Genomic DNA, 22,336 nt, shown 5'->3' on the forward strand with positions numbered 1-22,336 from the left:
TGTATGTGAAATTCCAGTCATTGGAACTGATGAGATTATTACTGTCTTGCTTTATCACAAAACATGCTTGTTTTAGTAAATTGTGTTTTTATCATTACATGTCATTCACCAGGCCCAGATTTTTATTATTTTATTTAACCTTTATCTCAGTTAAGAACAGATTCTTATTTACAATGATGGCCTACTGTATGTTGGCTATAGCAATTAAGTAGGCCAACTATTTGCATTGCATGCATTTGCTTTTGCTCTGTTGTTTCCATTTTTGTTAGCGACCAACTCTTTGATTCATGGTGAGCATATTGTTTTTGTGCTGTTTGGAGAGTGCAACTATGTTTTATGTCACTAGAGGGAATACTGCCATCTTGTGGAACCAGGTGGTTCAGGTCAAATGGGCTAGGCCTAGTAGCACTCTAAAAACAGTAATGTATCCCTGAAGCAATAGAAAACAAAGATAATGGAATAGAAAGAATGGAGACTTCTAGTCTTGCATCTGTATTTAGAGGTTATTATTATTAGATATTAGAATATTTTAGATTTTATTGCACCATCATAGGTCCTTATAGCTCTTCTGACCTGAGCAAAGTATTGCCAGTCAGTGTTTGGACAGTTACTTTTCAAAAGCCGTTCATTTTCAATGGAAGCAAAGCGATGAGAAGTGATGTGGATGGGGGACCATTGGGCGATGCGAAAATGGCATGAACAGGGCGGGACTTGGGGATAGATAGATAGAGACTTGGGACTTGGGGATAGATAGATAGATAGATAGATAGATAGATAGATAGATAGATAGATAGATAGATAGATAGATAGATAGATAGATAGATAGATAGATAGATAGATAGATAGATAGATAGATAGATAGATAGATAGATAGATAGATAGATAGATAGATAGATAGATAGATAGAGACTCTGCGATATCGCAGCGCAATTGACCAATCGAAGCTCACTATGACTTCCAGCCCCTACTGGATAAGCTGTTGATACCTAGGCTAGCACTACTGGCCATGCTGTCAGTTTGCTAGAAACTACATGACGAGCCACTCTGGACAAAGCTAGCATGGCTAGGCAAAGCATCGCTGCTTGTGGATCACAGCCGTGAGAATGAACGTATTTTGGCTTGATGCCTGACAACATGTGCACCACCACCCGCGGTCGCTATTGAGTCATTTTGGCTGTCACATGCATCACATGTTGCCTGGGGAGGCTCCAGTCGTTCACCACAGTGAGTCTCCAGACAGAGAGACAACAGGCAGCACAAATCTGGGTCATTACTGCGGTGTGTGTGTGTGTGCGTGTGTGCGTGCGTGCGTGCGTGCATGCGAAGGCCACACTTGAGTTGAGAGATTCAAGTCCTCAGCTGCAATGAATCTCCTTGAGAACGAGTGCCTGCTGGGAGCCAACCTGCTGCAGATACAGTGGTCTGGACCCTACAGAATAGGGTTCTGGTGGCACTTGGCTGCAGCATGCTGCTTGCAACACCACCAGAGTTGTGGGTTTGAATCTTGAATAGGGACACATATACAGAATATGTTTGATAGTACAAGTAGCTTTGCAGCTAATACTCATTTTATTATACAATGTGGATGTGGATATTCCAATGATGTTACATAGAAATCATTTAAGCCCATCCGTATTAATGATACATCTGTGCATCTTCTCACTGTCTCGCACTGTGTGATTTTAAGAACCCAGCTCTCTTTTGTTATCCATGCTGGAGAAGAGAAGGGGTGGCTGGTTTGTTGCTCTGCCATCTGCTGGCTGCAAATGGTCAGTAGCAATAAATCATTACATTTGAGCAGGCTGAATATATTCATATTACCACTACCATTGTTACTGTTACCACTAGTCCTATTATCAATAGGTCGGAATGATGTTCATGGTATATAGTGAATGTGTTTATATATAGGATATATAGGGTTCAGTCAAGGCAACATCTCTTACCATCCTGCCTCTTCTGTCTGCAGTAAGTATGCGGTGTTGAGTCATTGGTTTAGTGAGATGGGTCTACATTCCAAATGGCACACTATTCCTTAAATAGTGCCCTTCTTTTTCCAGAGCCCTATGAGCCCTGTTCAAAATTAGTGTGCTGTGTAGGGAATAGGGTGTCATTTGAGACTTTACTCTGCTGTATTGACCCATGGTTAACCCCAAAGGATGATCATTCTGCCACTGGCGATGGAGTGAAATTATCTCTATGTGTATTTTTTTGCGATGGCAAGTCAGTTAAGAACAAATTCTTATTTACAATGACAGCCTACTGGGTTAACTGCCTTGTTCAGGGGCAGAACAACAGATTTTTACCTTGTCAGCTCGGGATTTGATCCAGCAACCTTTCGGTTACTGGCCCAACACTCTAACCACTATGCTACCTGCCACCCCGGTGTAGATTAGACAGATGGAATCCCATTATACACTGGAAGGTAAAACATGTACACAGGGTTATTTTAGAACATAGTTTTCTCACCATGTCTTCTTGAGGGTTCTGTGCCCATCAGGTCTGTTATTGGAGTGTTTTACATGCCCAACGACCATTGTGGTGACACTGACAGGAAGAATCACCTAACTTTAACTGAACATAAAGAAAGGCAAGGGCAACACGTATAAGAGGCTAGGGTAGGCCTTCTCAAAGTAAAATTATAATGGCTGAACATGAAGATGGTGTTTGTTCTTTAAATAAACAATACAAAAAATGACACTACTGCAATGCCTTTATAACTAAAGTCTTACCTGAAAAATACAGTATACAGTGAATTCGGGAAAGTATATGGCCCCTTGACTTTTTCCACAGTTTGTTATGTTACAGCCTTATTCTAAAATGGATTCAATTGTTTTTCCCCCTCATCAATCTACACACAATACCCCATAATGACAAAGCAAAAACAGATTTTTATAAATTTTTGCTAATTTACTACAAATAAACAAACTGGAAAATTACATTTAAATAAGTACTCAGACCCTTTACTCAATATTTGTTGAAGCACCTTTAGCAGAGATTATAGCCTTAAGTCTTCTTGGGTATGACGCTACAAGCTTGGCAGACCTCTATTTGGGGAGTTTCTCCCATTCTTCTCTGCAGATCCTCTCAAGCTCTGTCAGGTTGGATGGGGAGTGTCGCTGCAAAGCCATTTTCAGGTCTCTCCAGAGATGTTCGATCGAGTCTGGGCTCTGGCTGGGCCATTCAAGGACATTCAGAGACTTGTCTCAAAGCTACTCCTGCGTTGTCTTGGCTGTATTCTTAGGGTCGTTGTCCTGTTTGCCCCAGTCTGAGGTCCTGAGCGCTCTGGAGCAGGTTTTCAACAAGGATCTCTCTGTACTTTGCTCCGTTCATCTTCCCTCGATCCTGACTAGTCTCCCTGTCCCTTCTGCTGAAAACCATTCCCACAGCATGATGCTGCCACCACCATGCTTCACCGTAGGGATGGTGCCAGGTTTCCTTCAGACTTGAAGCTTGGCATTCAGGCCAAAGAGTTCAATCTTGTTTTCTTCAGACCAGAGAATCTTGTTTCTCATGGTCTGAGAGTCCTTTAGGTGCCTTTTGGCAAACTCCAAGCGGGCTGTCATGTGCCTTTTACTGAGGAGTGGCTTCTGTCTGGCCACTCTACCATAAAGGCCTGATTGGTGAAGTGCTGCAGAGATGGTTGTCCTTCTGGAAGGAACTCTGGAGCTCTGTCAGAGTGACTATTGGGTTCTTGGTCACCTCCTTGGCCAAGGTCCTTCTCCCCCGATTGCTTAGTTTGGCCGGGCGGCCAGCTAGGAATAACTCTTGTTGGTTCCGAACTTCTTCCATTTAAGAATGATGGAGGTCACTATGTTCTTGGAGACCTTCAATGCGGCAGACATTTTTTGGTACCCTTCCCCAGATCTATGCCTAAGCACAATCCTGTCTCTGAGCTCTACGGACAATTCCTTCGACCTCATGGCTTGGTTTTTGCTCTGACATGCACTGTCAACTGTGGAACCTTATATAGACAAGTGTGAGCTTTTCCAAATCATGTCCAAACAATTGAATGTACCACATGTGGACTCCAACTAAGTTGTAGAAACATCTCAAGGATGATCAATGGAAACAGGATGCACCTGAGCTCAATTTTGAGTCTCATAGCAAAGGGTCTGAATACTTATGTAAATAAGGTTTCTTATTTGTAATACATTTGCAAAAATATCTAAAAACATGGTTTCACTTTGGCATTATGGGGTATTGTGTGTAGATTGATGAGGAACCATTTAATTTAATCTATTTTAGAATAAGGCTGTAATGTAACAAAATGTAGAAAAAGTCAAGGGGTCTGAATACTTCCCGAATGCACTGTATAGCCTATGGTATTCTTTCTATAGAGGGTGAGTGCGCAAATCACAATGGTAAGAGCCTATGAAAAGATGCCTATATTTTAGTCTCATAAAAATATCTATAACATGACACTTTCCAAAGTGTCTCCAAGTGCAAAATGATGACTCTATCAATTTATGAACCATAAAACAATGACATCCCTCATAGATTACAAGTTTCTCTCTAATCCTGCATGTTATTATAATGTTCAGTGGGATAGGCCTGCATTTTAAGAGGTGGCTTGGTTTATTCCTTATTTTTCATTCATTTTTACCAGGTTAGTCTCATTGAGATAAAAATCAATTTTTCCAGAGAGACCTTAATTAAAATACATTAGGGCTCCCGAGTGGCGCTGCGGTCGAAGGCACTGCATCTCAGTGCTAGAGGTGTGACTACAGACCCTGGTTTGATTCCAGGCTATATCACAACCGGCCATGATTGGGAGTCCCATAGGGCGGCGCACAATTGGCCCAGCGTTGTCCGTGTTAGGGTTCGGCCAGGTTAGGCCATCATTGTAAATAACAATTTGTTCTTAACTGACTTGCCAAGTTAAATAAAGGCTAAAAATAAAAAATAAGTCCATATGTGCAAGTAGCCTACACTCTTACAAAAAAATACACTATCTAGAACCTTAAAGGGTTTCCCTATAGGATTCTACATGGAACCCAAAAGAGTTCTACCTGGAACCAAAAACGGTTCTACCTGGCCAGTTTTTTTTCGCACAAAACAATGCCACAGATGTCTCAAGTTTTGGGGAAGCGTGCAATTGGCATGATGACTGCAGGAATGTCCACCAGAGCTGTTGCTAGAGAATTTAATGTTAATTTGTCTACCAGAAGCCGCCTCCAATGTCATTTTAGAGAATTTGGCAGTATGTCCAACCGTCCTCACAACCGCAGATGACGTGTAACCATGCCAGCCCAGGACCTCCATATGTGGCTTCTTCACATGTGGGATCGTATGACAGCCACACTGACAGCTGATGAAACTGAGGAGTATTTCTTTCTGTAATAAAGCCCTTTGTAGGGAAAAAAACGAATTCCGATGAGTGACTGCGCCCCTACCCAGTCAAGAGAAATCCATAGATTAGGGCCTAATGAAATTATTTCAATTGACTGATTAAAATCGTTCAAATTGTTGCATGTTGCATTTATATTTTTGTTCAGTATACATCAATAAAGGAAATGGACACACTTTTAGACAACATATGTTTAATGTAATGAAAAGGCACTTTATTAACGCCTGTTGCCTATCCGATAAACTCGACAAAGATCTCATCTAGATTAGGCCTTCTTAGACCCCCTAAACCCATAAACGATAAAGAGATTTTTGTTGTAATCTAGGAATAAGGTATTAGGCTCAAGAGAAATCCTATTTATCCCTGCATTTAAAAAGCAGCTGCCCGTGGCAAATGGTGCTTGCATGGAAGTGAGACATTCTTCAAAGGATTGTTTAAATTTTACTACAAACCAATGAACAGAAACTCGTCACACTTATTACCATCGCATAAACGATCTGACAAAAATTAATTGGGGGTGGATAATCCTATGATGAAGTGTCAAAATGAAAGTGGTGCCATTTGGAGTTGCCACTGGCTGTTGTTACAATGCCGTGCACTGTACACACATGCAAATAGTAATACAGGCCTAGCATACCATCCCGTCAAAATAGTTAATTGTGTTTTTGGAAGACGTGCTGATTGCTTTTGAATTAGTGAGCATTAACCATTGTTCTTCTTGTGTGTTCACAGATTTCCTCACGAGGTCGCTGCCGACAGTCACATTTTTGTTGCATTACCAAGGAAGAGCCTAACAACCAGTACATTTTTTACTGTTCTTTATAATACATTTTTATGATGTGTGTAACGTTTCATTGGGCTACACTTTGATTGAATTTATTTCATATCGACCTATTTGAAAGTGTTTTGAACGTTTCGGTCACCAGTAGGCCTAATGGTCTTGCGCTATAAGGGGCTATAAACCCAATTACACATAACAATGTCATTTGTAATTATTTGTGTGCTGAAATTAGTATTTATTTTTATAGAAACGTCATTTTACGTAACGTCGGAGCTCCAGTCCGTCCACACGAGTCGCCGCTCAACTCTATCATAAATCGTGGAGTTGAGTTTAATCGGCTATAAACCCATTGGTCTAGCAGTCGGTTCAGTGGGCTAATAAATAATCCATATGCCTAACCGTTCGATTGTTGTCCCGAATTTTTTTGGGGTCGCCAATAGGCCTACGAGTGGCATGTCTCTTACAAGATAAAATAGGGGGAATCTAAAAGTGTATTTTGTTTTGCTCTACATCAAGGGTGCCTGTGATGCCATATGCTGTTGGTGGGGAGGATGGAGGGGAGTGAGGAGGGGAGAGAGAGAGAGAAGGCATCAGTTCGCTACGCTCGCAAGGGAATCAGAAGCGAAAACAGAACGTGGACACAATGGATTCTCTAATAGACCGATCGTAACTTGAACCAACCTCTGTGAAACACGGTGAGCAAGGTACGGTAACCAAACCTAGTAAAGACGTAACGACATTTCCTTTTTTTTGTTTTGTTGCTTTTATCTTGCTCGTTTTGTAGAGAAAGAGAACTGTTATTCCGACTGCAGAAGATGCAGGAAGCGACATACAGCCATCATGCAAGCGAGGTGTTCGAGGCCCTTCATTTCCGCAGGGTCCTAATGTTTTTTGACCACACAGAGTTTTGACGGACGCTCATATGCTATTGTCGGGGAAGTGTATTCCACAATAAATGTCCTGTATAGACATAGTTTGTTGAGCAGTGCCAGCGTTTATAGCGAACAGACTAAACTAAAGCGCTCCGTAATCCTAACTGTCTGTCTGCCTGCCAGGTAGGCTATTCGTTACAACAAAAACCTATCATAACATGACAGTCCATGATGTGTTTGTTTTAGATGCTCCGTTGCACATCAGACAAACTTTGCTACATTTTACAGAGTACCTATTTGGAACTTATCGTTTCCTGATACAATGTATCGTACGATTGTTGGACTGTAGCTGAGAAAATGGCTATTTTGTGTCAATATTACGGAATGGTCTATACACCGAGAAGATGAGTCACTGACAAAATAGCATGCTCTATGCCTAAAGAACTACGGGTAGATTTTGTTAGTGTTTTGTAGAGGATGACCTTTGTGCCATCAATTCATATAGGCGGTTGCAATAGGTTATTCCATTCATGGAAATAGCAATGATCAAACGCGGATATCCGGATTCTCTGTCAGATTTCAATTAGGCCTAATGTTGAATAGATTCTCATCATAGGCAGTAGGCATATTTTAAATCCAACTGACATCATACATGACATGTAGGCTACAGCAGTCTGCATAACATAAGCCTATGTGTAGTGGTAGCAGGATACTGTGCTCTCTTTGTAAATAAAATTAGAAAATGAATGGGATACGGTGTCGCTCTGGTAATATACAATAACAGGAAACTGGATCAATGCAGTGCTGCTGATTGAAGAATAAAGGCATTGTGGCTGTTATTTGCATAGGCACGGTCCAGCTTGATATTTTTTACATGATTTACAAAAACAATTAGGCATATTTTGTCTATTACATGGTCTGAGTTACTTTTGTATATACAGTGTATGTGGAAACCTTTCAAATGAGTGGATTTGGCTATTTCAGCCACACCTGTTGCTGACAAGTGTATACAATCAAGCACACAACCATGTAATCTCCATAGACAAACATTGGCAGTAAAATTGCCTTACTGAAGAGCTCAGTGACTTTCAACTTGGCACCGTCATAGGATGCCACCTTTACAACAAGTCAGTTTATCACATTTCTGCCCTGCTACAGCTGCCCCGGTCAACTGTAGGTGCTGTTATTGTGAAGTGGAAACGTCTAGGAGCAACAACGGCTCAGCCGTGAAGTGGTAGGCCACATAAGCTCACAGATCTAAAGCGCATAGCGCGTAAAAATCTTCTGTCCTTGGTTGCAACACTCATTACCGAGTTCCAAACTGCCACTGGAAGCAACGTCAGCACAATAACTGTTTGTCAGGAGCTTCATGAAATGGGTTTCCATGGTCGAGCAGCCACACACAAGCGTCAGATCACCATGTGCAATTCCAAGCGTCAGCTGGAGTGGTGTAAAGCTCACCGCCATTGGACTCTGGAGCAGTGGAAACACGTTCTCTGGAGTGATGAATCATGCTTCACCATCTGGCAGTCCGAGGAATGAGTCTGGGTTTGGCGGATGCCAGGAGAACACTATCTGCCCCAATGCATAGTGCCAACTGAAAAGTTTGGTGGAGGAGGAATGATGGTCTGGGGCTGTTTTTCATGGTTCGGGCTTAGTTCCAGTGAAAGGTAATCTTAACGCTACAACATACAATTACATTCTAAATGATTCTGTGCTTCCAACTTTATGGCAACAGTTTGGGGAAGTCCCTTTCCAGTTTCAGCATGACAATTGCCCCCATGCACAAAAAGAGGTCCATACAAAAATGGTTTGTTGAGATCGCTGTGGAAGAACTTGACTGGCCTGCACAGAGCTCTGACCTCAATCCCATCTAACACCTTTGGAATGAATTGGAACGCCAACTGCAAGACAAGCCTAATCGCCCAACATTAGTGCCCAACCTCACTAATGCTCTTGTGGCTGAATGGAAGCAAGTGCCCACAGCAATGTTCCAACATCTAATGGAAAGCCTTCCCAGAAGAGTGGAGGCTGTTGTAACAGCAAAGGGGGAACCAACTTCATATTAATGCCCATGATTTTGGAATGAGATGTTCGACGAGCAGGTGTCTATATACTGTTGGTTAAATAGTCTTTTAGTGAGCTTAAGGACATTGGATTTGTATTCCTCTCTCACCCAGACTTGTGGCTTTGATTGCATGAATGAGGATTATTGTAATACTGTTAACTTTAAAGTGGTGTCTTTCTACTTTGCAGCAGCTTCTGCTGTCGGTGGTGAGACCTGAAATCTTAAGGCAGCTGAGAAAAATCCTAGCGATCAAAATTATATAATTACTAAGGGATACAGCAAAAGTTGGATTTCTGCTGGGCCTACTCCAATTTGCAATCTGGTGTTATTGTTGTAAACCCTAGACTAGTCATATAATATATATCTCATATCCTTCACTGCAATTCTCTTTCTTAAGTGTAGGTGAATAGATAGGGGATATTCTGCGCCCCAGGCTGTTCCCTATTTACGTCAGAGTAAACTTACCTCACACCCACATGTGTAGCTTTTTATTTTTTCTCTCTTGCATCTAACTTGCTCCTTTTCAAGCCTCTATCCATCCTTCCCTTCCTCTCTCATGTGCAGAATCTCTATCTCCCTTTGGTTTTCACTAACCCACTCTCTCTTCCCCACTATCGCTAAATGTGGTTCTTGCATTTGTGTCTGTCTACCCCATGTGCAGGCAGACTCCCTCAGGTGAAATTGAGTGGTTTTGTTTGTTTTTCTCATCCAGGGGGAAGAGGACAGACAGAGGAGCTATGCTGTTACTTCCAAGTCTCAGTGGCTCAGTTTGATTAACCATGATGAAGACTGAACCCCCATCGGCGGGCAGTGCCAGCTCCACCCTCCGGAGCCCGTCCCCCCACAGGAACGCCTACGAGGCGGGCATCCAGGCTCTGAAGCAGGCCCACGACGCCCTGAACAATGCCGCCAATGGGGACGACGCTACCAAGGATGGCAAGCCGCCGCGGCCTACCGGCAGGGGCCGCCGCCAGTATGGCTCTAATGTCCACCGCATCAAGAACATGTTCATGCAAATGCAGTCACCTGGCGACGAGGACGACCCGTCCAAGGCCAATGACCAGGCGGTGCGGCTGTCCCTGCCCAGGGCCAGCAGCCTCAACGAAGATGTGAACCACAGCGCCCTGCTCAAGCTGGGTGCCACGGTCTCCGAGCGTGTCAACCGCTTTGACCCCAAGGGCGGCGAAATTGGTGGGTCCCGAGGGGCATCAGCAGGGTACTCCAAGTTGCAAGAGACAAGGAAGATCTTCGAGCAGCGCCAGCTGCAGGAGAAGCAGTCGGCCACCAACCGCATCCTGCTCAAGAAGGAGCGTCCAGTTTCGTCCGCTGTCCAGGACAGCCGGCTGGACGTGGTAGTGCGCTTCAACGGCAGCACTGAGTCTCTGGACTGCCTGGATACGGTAGGGGGAGCCGGTGAGGCGGTGTCGCCCACCGTAAGCCAGCTTAGCGCTGTCTTTGAAAAGGGGGACCTGAGGAACAACCTGCACCGGCCCTCCTCCACGTCTCCATTGCCCTCCCGAGAAGAAAGCCCCACTCCGGTAAAAACAGCAGAATGCCTCAACTCCAAAATCATCGCCAGGAAGGTGCAAGTCTTGCCCCCAGGCAGTCAGGAGGATGGGACCAGCCAACACTTGGACCAGGAGGGTTCCCCCAGAAGCCCCAGGAACAGAGAAGCTCCCCGAAATGACGACGGCTCCTCAGGAAGTGCACGAACAGGGGATAGGACCTCTTCTACCGAAGCCAAGTCTGAGAGAGGGAAGGAAGCCAGGGGCTCAAGTACCGGAGGTGAGCCTAGCAGAGAACCCATACCCAGGGACCAGGAGGACTCCTCTGCACCTGAGGCAGGAAGCCGGCTGGTGCAGGCCGAGGTCCATGCCTCACTGGAAAATGGAGAGGCCCCTGGGGGCCCCAGCGACCTGGCAGGGCGGCGGGAGGGAGAGAGGGGCCACAGGGAGGAGCCTGCGGAGGGGCCCCAGTGTGTGGGACAGGAAGAGGATGGCCTGGAGGAGGAGTCTCGTAAGGATGATTACTCGGAGGGAGACCTGGTGGACATCAGCGCGTACAGCGGCATCGGAGAGGACTCCGGCGGTAGCCAGCTGGATGAGGATGAGGAGGAGGAAGATGAGCCTTACGAGCCAGAATCGAGCTGTTCTGAGGTCCCAGGACTGCCTGCCGAGGAGGAAGCACCGCCGGAGAACAGGAAGATCTGCTTTAGCACTGGACCAATAAAGGTGAGTCTCTGGTTCAGGTGGGCAGAAATGAGGAACAGTTTATCAAGAGATAAGGGACAGACATCAATACTGGTCTGAAGTGGAGATCAAAAGATGTCTGTAGTGGTAGACCATTATTTCTACCTGTAGGCATAGTACTTGAGTAGTTTTATTATTTGTTTTACAGTAGTATTTAGAAGACTAAGCTCTCTGATTAATTTGTGTAGAAGCCATAATAGTGGTTGGTTGACACTGCCACATTTTCCCCCACAGTTTACATTGGCCTACATCTCTACACTGACACATTTGAATGACTTAGCATTTCCTGTATTGGCGAAAACAACTTGTGAAAGCTTGTGTAAAGATCAGCATCCACATGCTTCCTTCCACCTTCAAATCAAATGTTATTAGTCACATGCTTCGTAAACAGGTGTGTACTAACAGTGAAATGCTTACTTACAGGCTGACTACACTGCTCGCGTCGCAAAATAACGAGCGTCTGCGTTGCCAAGGGCTAAAGTAGAAGTCAGTTCTATTTGTGACGCAGAACCACGGTGCAAGTCCTGCCTCTCCCATCTCCTCATTGGTTTATAGAAGCAGATACCCACGTGCCATCTCCTCATTGTTATATCCACGTGGGTGACTGAAAGACGAATGAGGTCGGTGGCAGTAATGCAGCTAATTTATGAAAGTTGCCAATCGCAATATAAAGTCAAGAGGAGAAAAAGTTAGCTAGCAACAGCAAGCTAGCTAAATAGGACAAATTAGCTAGCAAGTGCAAGCTAAATAATCTGTCTGTAAACAATTGTTTGAAAAATTACTTGTGTCTTGCACAAAGTAGATGTCTTAACCGACTGGCCAAAACTATAGTTTGTTAACAAGAAATTTGTGGAGTGGTTGAAAAATGAGTTTTATTGAGGCCAACCTAAGTGTATGTAAACTTCTGACTACACACGTACAAGGGGTAGCAGTACCTAGTCGATGTGCAGGGGTACGAGGTAATTGAGGTAGATATGTACATATAACTATGAATGAAGTGACAGATGGTAAACAGTAGCAGCAGCGTATGTGATGAGTCAAAAAAGTTTGTGCAAAAAGGGTTAATGCAGATAGTCCGGGTAGCTATTTGGTTAACTATTTAATTAATTATTTAAGAGAGGTGATGAAGTTACACTTGAAATTCTCTACTAATGTTTGCCAGGTAAATATCTTATAACTATAAGTTTAACTATCTAAGATGTGCCAAATACATTCTCTCCAGCTCAGGGCTCCAGCTATGCATTTGGTAGCTAGCTTGCAAGATCAAGTTTCTTGGTTACAGCAGAGACAATCAATCCCCTCCTGGATCAAGATCCCTGCTGTCTAATATTTATTTTGTGCTTGCAGAAAACATTTTGAGATAGTTGTACAACTTCGTGAGCTGGGGTGTCTTTGTCCTTGCAATTAGTTTAATGTTCTCTTGCGCTTGTTAGTCCCACTAATTGGTCTAGCTGTTTGAACACAGCAGTGGTATCCAGAACAGCGTGGGCGGCAGGTAGCCTAGTGGTTAGAGTGTTGGGCCAGTAACCGAAAGGTTGCTAGATCGAATCCCTGAGCTGACAAGGTAAAAATTTGTTGTTCTCCCCCTGAACAAGGCAGTTAACCCACTGTTCCTAGGCTGTCATTGTAAATATGAATTTGATCTTAACTGACTTACCTAGTTATATAAAGGTTAAATAAGAAATACTGCAGAACACATTCAGCACTACTGTGTGAGCTGCTCTATGTATGACTAAGTGACTGACAACTTGTGAAATCTCTTTTTGGCTTGGTCAGCATTCATTAATTTGCTTGACACTGAGGGCCTACCCAGTAGTCCTGACAGCAGGATAGACTTGTTCCTCCTGCCTTGACACCAGACGGGTTCATCGTTCCATAGCTTAATTCCTCTAAGATCTGTATGTTGTATCAAGTTATCTAGAAAATGCTGGGTGTAGAAAACTGATTTTTTAAAATTCCTAATGCTGACTGCTGCTCCAATGATATGTAATTTCCAGCCAGGTATAGGCCAGGTGTTCTCATGGGCTTCAGTCTGAACCACAACTACATCGTTTACATAAAATGTGAAATGATGTAGGTAGGTAGATATTAGCTCTAGGCTACTGCATATTGTCATTATGAAATGTCAGATGAATATGCCAATAAGCCTTTCTCTCCTGTCCCATGGTGACTTGCCATTAAATGCCACCAGCAGGTAGTGTGGATTTCATCTCCCCACCATGCACAGCAGGCTAACCAACCGGGCAGCCATCGTATCACTGTAACTATATGTTATGTGAGAGGGATTTTCAGTAGAAATTTTTGCCTTTAAAATATATCTTCACCTTTTCTCAGTCAGTGAGTGTCTGAGATTTCATGATTGTGATAGGGCACAATAGATTTGCTGCATAGCCTTGTAATCCCAGTAAAGGATTGACTGCTTCGCAGTAGGCCACCCTTAGCACAGCCACTTGTGACACGTGTAGTGGCATGCCATAACTTTGCTGTCACCACAAGCAATATCCCTTTATTCCTCAGTGGCGGAGGATAGAGTGCTATCATATAGGCTAGTCCATCATAGTGTAGAGTGGAAGGTTTGATTCTGTTAAATCTACTAGACCTAGCTCTGCATAGCCATTGCTGTTGCACTTTTGAATATTACACTTACAGTGGGGGGAAAAGTATTTGATCCCCTGCTGATTTTGTACGTTTGCCCACTTACAAAGAAATGATCAGTCTATAATTTTCATAGGTTTATTTGAACAGTGAGAGACAGAATAACAACAAAAAAATCCAGAGAAACGCATGTCAAAAATGTTATAAAATGATTTGCATTTTAATGAGGGAAATAAGTATTTGACCCCTCTGCAAAACATGACTTAGTACTTGGTGGCAAAACCCTTGTTGGCAATCACAGAGGTCAGATGTTTCTTGTAGTTGGCCACCAGGTTTGCACACATCTCAGGAGGGATTTTGTCCCACTCCTCTTTGCAGATCTTCTCCAAGTCATTAAGGTTTCGAGGCTGACGTTTGGCAACTCGAACCTTCAGCTCCCTCCACAGATATTCTATGGGATTAAGGTCTGGAGACTGGCTAGGCCACTCCAGGACCTTAATGTGCTTCTTCCTGAGCCACTCCTTTGTTGCCTTGGCTGTGTGTTTTGGGTCATTGTCATACTGGAATACCCATCCACGACCCATTTTCAATGCCCTAGCTGAGGGAAGGAGGTTCTCACCCAAGATTTGACGGTACATGGCCCCGTCCATCATCCCTTTGATGTGGTGAAGTTGTCCTGTCCCCTTAGCAGAAAAACACCCCCAAAGCATAATGTTTCCACCTCCATGTTTAACGGTGGAGATGGTGTTCTTGGGGTCATAGGCAGCATTCCTCCTCCTCCAAACACAGCGAGTTGAGTTGATGTCAAAGAGCTCCATTTTGGTCTCATCTGACCACAACACTTTCACCAGTTGTCCTGAGTCATTCAGATGTTCATTGGCAAACTTCAGATGGGCATGTATATGTATTCTTGAGCAGGGGGACCTTGCGGGCGCTGCAGGATTTCAGTCCTTCACGGCGTAGTGTGTTACCAATTGTTTTCTTGGTGACTATGGTCCCAGCTGCCTTGAGATCATTGACAAGATCCTTCCGTGTAGTTCTGGGCTGATTCCTCACCGTTCTCATGATCATTGCAACTCCACGGGGTGAGATCTTGCATGGAGCCCCAGGCCGAGGGATATTGACAGTTCTTTTGTGTTTCTTCCATTTGTGAATAATCGCACCAAATGTTGTCACCTTCTCACCAAGCTGCTTGATGATGGTCTTGTAGCCCATTCCAGCCTTGTGTAGGTCTACAATCTTGTCCCTGACATCCTTAGAGAGCTCTTTGGTCTTGGCCATGGTGGAGAGTTTGGAATCTTGATTGATTGCTTCTGTGGACAGGTGTCTTTTTTACAGGTAACAAGCTACGGTTAGGAGCACTCCCTTTAAGAGTGTGCTCCTAATCTCAGCTCGTTACCTGTATAAAAGAGACCTGGGAGCCAGAAATCTTTCTGATTTGAGAGGGGGTCAAATACTTATTTCCCTCATTAAAATGCAAATCAATTTATAACATTTTTGACATGCGTTTTTCTGCATATTTTTGTTGTTATTCTGTCTCTCACTGTTCAAATAAACCTACCATTAAAATTATAGACTGATCCTTTATTTGTCAGTGGGCAAACGTACAAAATCAGCAGGGGATCAAATACTTTTTTCCCCCACTGTATTTGGTCGGACCTGTGCAAGAACAGATGACGACAGTTCAGCATCTTATTTGACCTTTCTGACCTATTGACCCTGTTATGATGTTATGGCTTTAACTCAACCAAGGGTGTGGCTTAACCATGATACATTTACTGCACCTGGGAGTTCATTCTGCAGTCAGCTTCCATTGTTGATAAACTGTGCTGTATATGAGTGTCTTGTTTTGTCTGCAGTAGTGCCTGATACTTACGCATATTCCCATACCATGGGTGACTGACTGACTCCCTCTCTTAGCCAAGGTGAGGGCACTCAGAGTGAAGAGAATTCATTTCAGTTAGGCGTTCAGCAGTCCATGGGGATGACTCTGTGAATCGCCCGTGTTGTCCTCTTTGCATAGATAAGGACAGAACAGGCAGGTCCATTCTCCTCTGTCAGCTCCAGAGTTTCTGGGTCACAGGAGGTCTGCATCCCAAATTGCACCATATTCCCTAGATAGTGCATGCACTGACCCGGTCAAAAGTAGTGCACTATAACAAATTAAATTCAGACATTGGCCTCATTATGGAAAAAATGCCATCGTTGATGCATTTAATCACCATTTGATTTCAGCGGGTATCTCTTTGAAATAACTTCTTGTAAGCCTATTCACAATGATATTGGGCTGGATGCTGATTGGGGAAACTTGCTGAATGATCAGAGAAATTATAGTCAAAACTTTTCTTTTAGGCTTTTTACAGAAAAGAAAGTCCTGGATGCTTTGCTAGCAATAGACAACAAGAAATCCACAGGGGCCGACCAATTGGATCCTGGGCTGCTTAAGTGTGCAGCGCACATCATTGTTGGCTCAAACCCACTTAAAAAAAAATGGAATTGTTGTCAGGAAATATTCCAAAAGTATGGAAATCAGCTCTTGTTCTGCCACTACATAAGGACAGGGATAGTAGGGATCTTCATTATCACCCCATTTCAAGACTTCCTTGTCAAGCTAAGATTCTTGAATCCTTGGTAAATGTACAACTTTCCAATTTTTTTAATCTGACATATATATTTACGAATGTAAACCAGTCAGGTTTAGGCCTGGACGTAGCACTATTACAGCAACCATTTTAGTTGTTAATGATATTCTCAATGCTTTAGACACTAAAATGAAATGTGTTGCCTTGTTTGTGGACCAGCCCAAAGATTTTGATACTGTTGATCATGCTATTTTATTGAATAAGTTGTCCTCGATAGGCCTGAGCTCTGACGCCTGTTCATGGTTTCATGATTATCTTAGTGACAGAACTCAGGCTATCGTGATTGTTGGGACTAAGTCTGAATTTCTTGAAGTACGTGAAGGTGTACCACAGGGGTCGATTTTGGGACCTGTTCTCTTCACTATTTATATAAACACCATTGGTCAATCTGTACTTTTTAAAAAAACCTAAATATACATGCGGATGATACTATTATGTATGCCATTGACCCACCCGACTGTTGATCTGGCAATTTCAAAACTACAGTCAGATTTTATAGCTATGCAGGAATCCCTTGCTGATTTTAAAACTTAATACGGGCAAAACTAAATACATGTTGTTTTTAATCTGAAACATTCTTACAAGAGTTTAACTACATGTTCGCTTGTTAGATGTTTCTCCAATCGAACGTGTTCCCGCATTTGGATTGATATGGATTTGACGTTTCCAAAAAAATAAATAGATGAGCTGGTTAACCTGTTCAGGCCTGCCTTTGCTTTTTCTTCTCAGTGGTTGATTATCTAGATTTTTCTGACTGATATGGCATTCATACCTCAATGACAGTAAAAGCACCGTAATATGACATGCAAACTTAATATATGCTCCATCTCTTCCTCTAAGCAGGCATGCTGTCACTCTTATCAGACACAATTTTTACTTTCCACGGTGGAGAGCTGAGAATAAACACTAAGTCCCTCTGCATTCAGGGCATGCTAGCCCCTGCGCTTTCTTTCTCTCTCCGTCTTTCTGTTTGTCTGTGTCAGCTGGCTGGCAGTACATTCCTTCAGTCCCCTATGTCGTACCACCCTGCATCCCACTGCTGGCTTGCCTCTGAAACTAAGCTGGGTTGGTCCTGGTCAGTTCCTGGATGGGAGACCAGATGCTGCTAGAAGTGGGCCAGAGGGCCAGTAGAAGGCACTTTTTCCTTTTGGTCTAAATAAATATCCCAATGCCCCAGGGCAGTGATTGGGGACATTGCCCTGTGTAGGGTGCCGTCTTTCACAGGGGACGTTGAACAGTCTTGACTCTCTGTGGTCACTAAATATCTTATGGCACTTATCGTAAGAGTAGGGGTGTTAACCCCGGTGTCCTGGCTAAATTCCCAATCTGACCCTCATACCATCATGGCCACCTAATCATCCCCAGCTTCCAATTGGCTCATTCATCCCCCCCTCTCCCCTGTAACTATTCCCCAGGTCGTTGCTGTAAATGAAAATGTGTTCTCAGTCAATTTACGTTGTAAAATAATTTGCCCAATCTCAATCAGTGAGTAGTCTGATACATGCATAAACTGACAGCTCTGTGAGTTGGTCCAAACTGTGTGTTTATATGCGCACACATGTTCATTGTGTGCATTCCTATTCAAGTGTGGAGGAGAGCGTTTGTGTGCATTCCTATTCAAGTGTGGAGGAGAGCGTTTGTATCTGTGCATCCTTGTATGTGTGATTTGTGAGAGAGTGGCCCTGTTAAGTTTTTCCTGATCCCAGACAGACCCCTCTTATCCTCTCAAAGGGAGGAAGCAGTAGAGAGGGAAAGGGGGCGTGGGGGCAGTTTAGGGTGAAGTTGGGTACGCACCTGTGGGGACGCAACCTTATCCAATTCCGAGGTGCATATTGAAGATATTGGAAGAACTGTCCATGTACTATTCGTCAGCCAAGAAGAAGAGTAGGACTTACGAACAGCAAAAGCACTAGCCTATGTCAATCTACTATCCCCCTAGTAAAAAAGATGATCTATTCTGTGTGAGAAAGAAGTATTCCAAACATAGTCTGAGACAGTTGTGGAATGAGATGGATCGCAAATTAATACAACCACTAGCATAATATATATATATATATATTTTTTTTTTAAGCAATGAGGCTGACATAACAGATCAGAACGTTTAGCTTAAAATGTTGATTAACTATTAGGCTATTTCTTTACATTATAAGCGCAACAATGCGCACATGGCAGTAGGCTATAAGCACGAATGTTCCATTAGCAGGGAAAACACCATTCTCAAAAGTGACCGCAAATGTGATAATGCATGTTATGCTTTTATTATAAAGGTGCGTTTTTATGGTGAAAATTATCTTCCCCAAACTTGAAAAACCTGTGCTGTGTATATATGCCAGTTAGGCTCTAAACCTGTTGTAAAGCTGATTTAATGTACCTAATTTTAAGAAGTTATTTGGCCACTTTCGTTGTGATATAAACCCAATCAAAACATATAGGCCTATGGGCTTGGCTACATGAGGTGTGCAACAATGATTTGAAAAAGTTGCACAAAAAAAATACCTGTTTCTTGCCTTACTGCAAACTGGGCATCATTCACAAGTAATAATATATAATTCACAAGTGATAGGGTAATATTGTCACCCATCACACTGTTCTTGATTTAATCTTGTCTTTACATATACTAAATAATATATGTGTGAAACCTGTCGGGAATGGGGCAGAGGAAAACAATGCATGTCATCAAAATAGCAAATGGAGGACGCTTTTCCTGTGGTTCCTTTTCATGCCAGCCAGGTAGGTTATACTCCTGTTGTAAAGAGAAGAAATGTGCTTAATATTAGGAAAGTTGAGAAATAAATATAGTAGGCCTAGCATATAGAAAGCTGATGGGATCCTCCTCTTTTTAGTAGATGCCATCACTCTATTTTCTCACGCAATTGCATAGCCAATAGAAATGTTCCGCAACATGAGCTCATTGGCTCTCATGAAGGGATTGATTCGATTTTCGAATACATTTGCATTGACGTCAGAGTGATTAGAGGGACAATAGAGTACTGAGTACCAGGCAGTTAGTGAGTTTTGTAGGTTACTAATGACCTGGGATCTGAACCTGCAAACACTGTCTTGTAACAGGTCAATGTCTAACCTTCCTCACATTGAATAAAACTGGCTGCCATCTGTAGTATTACAAGCTGACATCCTTCAATACATCTGGTAGATTATGTGTCTAACTAACCACCAGCTACCATGATTGCGTAAGTAACAATACTGTTTTTGATGCATCTTTTAATTAAAAAAAATAATTTAACCTTTTGTTTAACTAGGTCAGTTAATGAGAACAAATTCTTATTTACAATGACGGCCTACTGGCCAAACCCGGATGACGCTGGGCCAATTGTGTGCCGCCATATGGGATTTCCAATCTCGGACAGTTGTGATACAGCCTGGAATCGAACCAGGGTGTCTGTAGTGACGCCTCAAGCACTGAGATGTAGTGCCTTAGTCCGCTGCGCCACTCGGGAGCCCTAGGTCTGGGTGGGGGGTACGTTGCCTCGGTTGGTAGATCTAGATTATGCATTCCAAAGGAAATTACTTATTTGAACAAATTACCTTCTCATCAACATCTATCCAAAGCATCGGGGTATAAGCGGTATATAGTCCCATAACCTGGTCCATTGTCTTGTACAGTGCCACAGTCTAAGTAGTGAAACAGATTAGCGGAACGCCCTAGTGGTTATAAATAGAGGTCTACCGCTCTGAACGTTCCCATAATCCACTGCTTGATTCTTAGAGCCTCTGTACTGCCGTGCGGGGTTATTTAAAGACGTCTCCCTGTGTCAGGATGCTAGGGTGGCGCTGCAGGGGAGCAGGTCTGGAGGCCACTTAGGTTAGGTAGACATACTGTACCATAGACGTAACGCCGCCGTAACCTGGATCTTTTCTTCTGTTTCTCTCCCCGTTATGCAGAGGCCCTTATCTTTCCGATGCAGACTGTGCTCTGCAGTCAGCAGCCTTTCTGTTCACATTTCGATCGCTATCAAAGTTTCTGCATTCCATGACGGGGGCTTTTTATAGTCTTAAACGAGCAGCCGTGGTTACAATGTTGCCTAAGGCTTAGGAGGGGGGAGGTTGTCAATAGTGTCCGTAGACAGGAAGTCAACGTCTCCGGTTCCGGCCCCCTCGTCACCACCTGATGATGACACCGATAATGTCATTTGTATAAGAATGTCAAAAGGGTGAACCTCTCATGACTCATTGTTTGGGTTAAGCTATTTAGTAGCCTATAAGACCAGTCACCAGACAGGACCAATGTACTGAAGTTCTGTGTTTGTGACATATAGAAGGCAATTCAGAGTTCCAAATCCACAGCATAGCCTAGGCTACAGTCTAAATGTCCTCTCAGGATGCTGTATATAGCTTTTTTTTTACATGTTAAAACACATTTAGAGATATGTCCAGCATTTGCGGCTATGCTCGCAGATGTGCATAATGTGCTGCAACCCTAATCGAAAAGTGTTTAACTCCAAATAACAAAAACATAGCTGTAAGTTGTTGTAACATTTAAACTTAAAACATGTTTTTCATTTATTTTTTCACTGCATGGATCGCTGGTGCGCTTGAATACAGCACTGCTATATGCACTCAACATGTACCGTAGCTGATTAGCCAGCGTAGGCCACTGCCCAAACGTTGCTCTAACAGGCCTACATGTTTCTCCTTAGCATGGTGTTTTGTTGCAGGTTTTTTTTTGGGGGGGGGGTTATTCATTGTAAAGCTTTAAAAACCGAAGCCAGACTGCAACATTTTAAAACCTTAGCTAGGACTGTGACGTGTCTGTACACTTTCCCTCCACTGCGAGCGGTAAAACAGGACATACGATAGCAGCGCAATTGACGTTGAATTCACCGATTCCAGCGCATCAGGCTGTTATTTCATAAAGTTAACTCATTTATACTCGCTTGTGTGTCCTATTGTAATTCATACCCACGTTTAAATCCTTTATCTTCTAACTTTTTGACAACCAAGATGACATTTTCTGTAGGCTACGGCAATGACCCGAAACTTGGCATGGACATTTAGCCACGACACCTTTAAACATTTTGGTCTGGTAGAAGATTTGGTCAGTGTCGTTAGTGATGATATGATACAGTGCGCTGGCTGGCTCGTGTGTGTGTGTGTGTGGCAATGAACTGCCGTTTGGCGCTCAGCACGTTGGCAGTGCTTGCTGTGACTTGTACTGCAGCGCAACGCGGGCCGTATGGAAGCGGCCCAAAATGAATTGACAACCTAAATCATTGCGCGGGGCAAATAGTAGTGTGTCACTGGCCGGATCCTGTCCACGGGCCTTGAGTTTGACACGTGGTCTAAATCGATTGTCCATATGTCTATGGGTGGACTGTGTGACGCCGTTGAATGGTGAGCTGTGTGTATTTTGTGTCAGTGAGTTTGGAGAAACTGGGTGTATAATATTAAAGAGAAGAAGGAGAACAATACCAATGGCATGCCTGAGCAGCACAGCAGACCTCCCTCTCTTTCCCTCCCTCGCCTCAGTCTGCCATTCCCCCTCTCCCTGGAGAGAAGGATTATTAAAAAATCTGTCTCTCTTTCTTTCTCCGCAAATCCTCAACAGGAAATGGGCTATGCCGTGAGTCTCATTGTGCCAGTTCACACCCAATACACCTCAGAATTACAGCATAGCTTTTTCATTCTTTGTTTCCACTGTGTGTGGTATTTTTGGTTTTGAAAACAACTTCACATGACCTATTATTGTTTCCCCAGATTTTGCCACAACAAACATTTTGTGCCGCTGCTTCCAAGTTCCGTGTAGAACCTCCAAGAACAGGAA

The 22,336-nt window shown here is 43.4% G+C and overlaps 1 protein-coding gene across 2 annotated transcripts in view; it reads left to right on the top strand.

Annotated features, from left to right (window-relative positions):
* The first annotated feature begins 6,504 nt into the window (after positions 1–6,504).
* ppp1r9ba (protein phosphatase 1, regulatory subunit 9Ba) overlaps positions 6,505–22,336 on the top strand; it is a 65,150-nt gene continuing 49,318 nt past the window's right edge. The window contains exons 1-2 of one of the 2 annotated variants that reach the window (XM_014204456.2): positions 6,505–6,823; positions 9,781–11,299. In XM_014204456.2, coding sequence (XP_014059931.1) covers positions 9,848–11,299 — 1,452 coding nt within the window. In that variant the 5' untranslated portion in view covers positions 6,505–6,823; positions 9,781–9,847. Of the gene's footprint in view, positions 6,833–9,780; positions 11,300–22,336 lie in introns of both variants that reach the window. The other variant, XM_014204455.2, reaches the window with a different exon arrangement.

The sequence above is a fragment of the Salmo salar genome, chromosome ssa06, assembly GCF_905237065.1.
Source record: "Salmo salar chromosome ssa06, Ssal_v3.1, whole genome shotgun sequence".
Lineage (NCBI taxonomy): Eukaryota > Metazoa > Chordata > Actinopteri > Salmoniformes > Salmonidae > Salmo > Salmo salar.